The sequence below is a fragment of the Condylura cristata genome, unplaced genomic scaffold (assembly GCF_000260355.1).
Source record: "Condylura cristata isolate star-nosed mole 26May11 unplaced genomic scaffold, ConCri1.0 scaffold00025, whole genome shotgun sequence".
Classification (NCBI taxonomy): Eukaryota; Metazoa; Chordata; class Mammalia; order Eulipotyphla; family Talpidae; genus Condylura; species Condylura cristata.
This window is the reverse complement of record NW_004567126.1, coordinates 29380620-29385170: the sequence shown is the minus strand read 5'-3', so window position 1 is coordinate 29385170 and position 4551 is coordinate 29380620. Positions and strand designations below refer to the sequence as shown.

General features: G+C 66.8%; 1 protein-coding gene across 1 annotated transcript in view; it reads left to right on the top strand.

The window, feature by feature from the left end:
- The window catches only part of GNA11 (guanine nucleotide binding protein (G protein), alpha 11 (Gq class)), a 6109-nt gene extending 3051 nt beyond the window's left edge, over nucleotides 1-3058 (top strand). Inside the window, exons 3-6 of the mRNA XM_004689363.2 lie at nucleotides 73-201; nucleotides 1673-1802; nucleotides 1888-2041; nucleotides 2598-3058. Of these exons, the coding sequence (XP_004689420.1) occupies nucleotides 73-201; nucleotides 1673-1802; nucleotides 1888-2041; nucleotides 2598-2788 (604 nt within the window). The 3' untranslated portion in view covers nucleotides 2789-3058. The remainder of the gene's footprint in view (nucleotides 1-72; nucleotides 202-1672; nucleotides 1803-1887; nucleotides 2042-2597) is intronic.
- Nucleotides 3059-4551: the final 1493 nt, after the last annotated feature.

Genomic DNA, 4551 nt, shown 5'->3' with positions numbered 1-4551 from the left:
GGGTGACGGGCCGTGGCCGGAGGCCCTGCCCCCTGGCCGCCGCCTCAGAAGTGCCATCCTGCCCTCTTGCAGCTACCTGACCGACGTGGACCGAATCGCCACCACGGGCTACCTGCCCACCCAGCAGGATGTGCTGCGGGTCCGTGTGCCCACCACAGGCATCATCGAGTACCCCTTTGACCTGGAAAACATCATCTTCAGGTACCCACGCCCCGGCCTTTCAGGCCAGCCTGGGGCCCCCTCCATCCCGGTGACCCTGAGGGACGATGGGGTCGGCAGCAAAGGGCTTGGCGGACCCCGTCTCGCCTTTAGGGATCTTCTGACCGGGGCCGGGGCTCGTAAATAACTGCCTGGGTTCAGAATGAGGCACTCTCCTGTGGCGAGGTGGCCGTGACGGGGCACGGCCACCGTGGGCAGCAGGAAGGACGTGGCGCATCCGGGCGGGGACACGGGCACGCGCCCTGCCAGGCTGGTGCTTCCTGGGCCTCTCGGCTGCGGGCCGGCGGTGCCTTGGGCGCACTGGCAGCGTGAGCCCCCCGTGCCCGTCAGGGCTGTCCTCGCCGAGCCGTCGCACACCCCAGGTTCTGCTGCGGCCCAGTCCTTGGTGTCCCCTGGGCCTGCAGAGGGGTCACCCCAGGCTCTGGCCGCGAGCACGCGACTCCGTGTCTGAGTGTCCCTCTTCTGGCCAGAACACCGGGCGTCAGGTTAGGTCCTCTGCTCTGGCATCCGCTCCTCAGTCCCATCTCCAGAGACCCTCTCCCCAGGCCCCAGGTGGAGGGGTCCGGGGGGACACTTCCAGTCCATACAGTGGTCCCCTTGTCCACCGTACTCAGAGAAGGCAGGCCAGAGCTCCTGGCAGCCCCCCGCTGGGGCTCAGGCGGACCAAAGGGGTGTGGTTGCCCTTCCGTGGGAGGTGAGCCTGGCTCTGGGGTGCCGTGGGGCCCTCGTTCCAGCCCAGCTGCTCCAGGAGGTGACGTACTCCAGAAAGGCAGTGGTCCAGGGGCCCTGGCACTGGCTGGCATCCCAGGCCGGCTGCCACTGGCCTCTGAACACAGACCCCCCGTCCCCGCCCGCGCCCCGTGTCACCTGGCACATGCGGCGTCTGCGCTGTGGAATCGGCCCGCCACGCCCGTGCATTGTCCAGCGCGCCGTGGCGGCCCGGGGCCAGCGGGGCTCAGGTGGTGGCAGGAGGCCTCCTCCCTCCTCGTCCTGTTGTGAGGATGGTGTTCTCCGTTCTGCTTGGGGATCCCAAGCAGCAGGAGGCCCTGTGGCAGCAGCTGACCGTGTGGTGTGGCTCAGGGCGCTGTCGTAGTCGCCTCCCCCCCCCCTGCCCTGGGGTCTGCTCGGTCCGTCGCTGCCTGAGCCTCACGGCTGGGCACTTAGTACCTCAGGCAGCTTCCGGGAGGACCTGGCTCAGGGTCTCGAACGAGATTCCGGTCACGCTGACTGGGGGCTGCCTCGTTGGAGGTCTGCGGGTGACCGGAGGGGCTTGCACGATGGTGCCCTCAGCCGGCGGTTGGCAGGGGCCTCGACACCCCGCTATGTGGCCCCTCTCCCCTCGCGGTCCTGCTTGCGTGTCATCCCAGCACGGCGCGCGCCATCCCCGCGGGAGCGAGGAGGAAGGCTTAACATCGGAGGGCCCTGTGCCGAGTCTGCACCCCTGTTCCTTCAGGATGGTGGACGTGGGTGGGCAGAGGTCAGAGCGGAGGAAATGGATCCACTGCTTCGAGAACGTGACTTCCATCATGTTCCTTGTGGCTCTCAGTGAGTACGACCAGGTCCTGGTGGAGTCGGACAATGAGGTGAGGCCGCCTGGCGGGGCCCCGGGGGCGCGGGGGCGGCGTGCCCTGGGCTGGCCCTCTGAACCTGGAGTCCTGCTCTGCGCAGAACCGCATGGAGGAGAGCAAGGCCCTCTTCCGGACCATCATCACCTACCCCTGGTTCCAGAACTCCTCCGTCATCCTCTTCCTCAACAAGAAGGACTTGCTGGAGGACAAAATCCTTTACTCCCACCTGGTGGACTACTTCCCAGAGTTTGACGGTGAGCACCACTCCACTTGCCTGCCTCTCGGCCCCTCAGGGCTCCTTCCGGGCTCCTGGCCCAGCCCCAGAAGCGCACAGGGCCTGGAGCTCACGCCTCCCTGGGGCTCGCCCTGGCCTCCCTGGGGCAGCCTCACTCCGTCAGAACTCGGGCAGCTCAGGGCAGCTCAGCCCGCTCTGCGGCTGGCCCAGCTGTCTGCCCGTCTGCCCCACGCCCCCCAGGCACTTCGGGGCCTTCAGAGCTCAGCCGGCGTGTGTGCTGTGCGGGCTGGTCCGAGGGAGGGGAGCCATGGGCGGGCACGGCCCCCGGGGCAGGAGCGAGCGCTGGCCCGCCCGCCCGCGGGGCCCTTGGGGTGCATGTGCGCGCCCCGTGTGCGGCGGGCCCACGGAGGGGTGTGTGTGCCTGTTGGATGTGAGTATGTGTGGGGAGACGTGTGCGTGGTTGGGGGAGGTGGGGCAGGAAGGAGGCGGGCCTGGGGTTGCAGCAGGTGGGGGCCTCCAGCTGGCCTCGGGCGGTCCCGGGCCGCCACCACCCGCCTCACTCCCGCCCTCCCCAGGGCCCCAGCGGGACGCGCAGGCGGCCAGGGAGTTCATCCTGAAGATGTTCGTGGACCTGAACCCCGACAGCGACAAGATCATCTACTCCCACTTCACCTGTGCCACCGACACGGAGAACATCCGCTTCGTCTTCGCGGCCGTCAAGGACACCATCCTGCAGCTCAACCTGAAGGAGTACAACCTGGTGTGACGCGGCCGAGGCGCAGGACCCGCCCTGGGCGCGCCCCTGTCCGCGGCGCTGCGGGTCGCCGGGGGCCTCCCGCCACCACGGAGGCCGCGTCTTTCTTTCGTGTTCTCAGCCAGCGGCCCTTACTGCACACTCACCAGGGGATGGACACCTTTCTTTCTGCACTTTGTTGCCTGCCCGCCTTTTGTCCCTGGCAAAGGCCGCTTTTTTCTGGCCTTGACTGTGGCTCGCTTTTTTCTACAAAAAAAAAAAAGGAAAAAAAAGAAAAGGAAACAAGTAGAGATGAGACCCCGCGCCTCGCGACTCCAGACCTCATCAGCCCCAGGCCTCGCCCCGGGCCGCGTCCTGCCACAGAGCCCGCCCTGCCCGGACACACGCGGTCACTCTCCTCCCGCCGCCGCTTCGCCATGGACGGCGTGGGGGCGTGGAATTGTGACTTCTTGTCCCTTTTTTTAAGTTATTGACGTCCTCGCGACTTGCCCTCTGTTTTTGCTCACTGGACTCCAAGAAGTGGGGGTGGGTGGCGCCCCCTGTTGCCCGCTCTGGAAGTGCCTAACCTTCTTCTTTGTTTGTTTTTAATTTGGGGGAGGAAAACAAAATCAAGAAACAACGTGTCCCCGGCGCCCAGAGGCCAAATCCCGTCTCCAGCCCGGGGCGAGAGGGTCTGTGCTGGGTCTTTGGCGAGTCTTGGGGCTCAGGGTTCTCGGGGCTGTCTCTAGGCCAGTCTGGCTGTCTTCAAGTGTTCTGGGGCTCTCAAGGTCTCGTCCCCAACACCCCACACCCCTAAGGGCTGCCATCCAGGCACAGCCCAGGGCCGCGTGCCCACCCGCCCAGCTCAGAGTACCCGACGGGGAGGCCAGGGTGGCGGTACCCCTCTGCTTCATTTGGGCGTCACCTCGCTTCTGACAGTGAGGGTGCATGGGGACCTTTTCAGAATATTCTCAGGTGTGTCCCCGAGAGGCAGTGGGAGGGGGCGCTGGTGGCTCGGCACGGGGCTCCCTGCGTGGCCTCTGCGCAGTGGGGGCTCCGCTTCTCCCCAGCCGGCGCCGAGGCCACGAGCTGCTGCCCCGCAGGCCAGGCAGCCTGTGCACTTTCCCAGCGCCCCGGGGCAGCGAGGTCCCCCCAGGCAGCCTCTGGGTCTGGCCACGGCCACGGCCACGCACTGAGCCGGAGCCCAGAGGCCCCTCGCCCCGCCGCCCTCTCCCAGAGGTTTTCTGAGGGCGGAAACGGGGGTTGGGGAAGAGTGGGCGACTTCATCTGATGTAGACAACACTACAGTGTGGATGGCACTACAATTTCGTGTTGATTTGTGGGTTTCGTTTTGTTTTTTGCACACACGTGGTGAGAATGGACTGCCAGCGATGCCTTGGACACAGCCCCTCTGGGCCCCAGGCGGGAGCCGTCTCGGTGGCTGCTGCTCTTGGGTCCCTCACAAGTATAAAAGAACAATGGAAAAACCAGACCAACCCAAATGGCCAGTGTGTGCCTGGGCCCCCTTCCTCTGCGCCTCCCCGGGCTTCCCGACAGGCGTGGGTGACCCGCTGGCTCCTGGGGGCTGGGGGCCGCTGCGCGAGGGGCTGCCGCATTCCTGAGCGGGGCTGGCCCGGGGCTGGCGCTGCCTCACAGTGGCCTGTGCCGGGGGGGCGCCCGACTGGCTTCCTGGGCCTCGTTTACTTGGCCAGTTTTGGGCTTTGGCCGCTGCGCGAGGGGCTGGAAGCCGCTTGTCCTGGCCGTGGAGGCGCGGCCCTCGCGGTGGGCGGGACGGT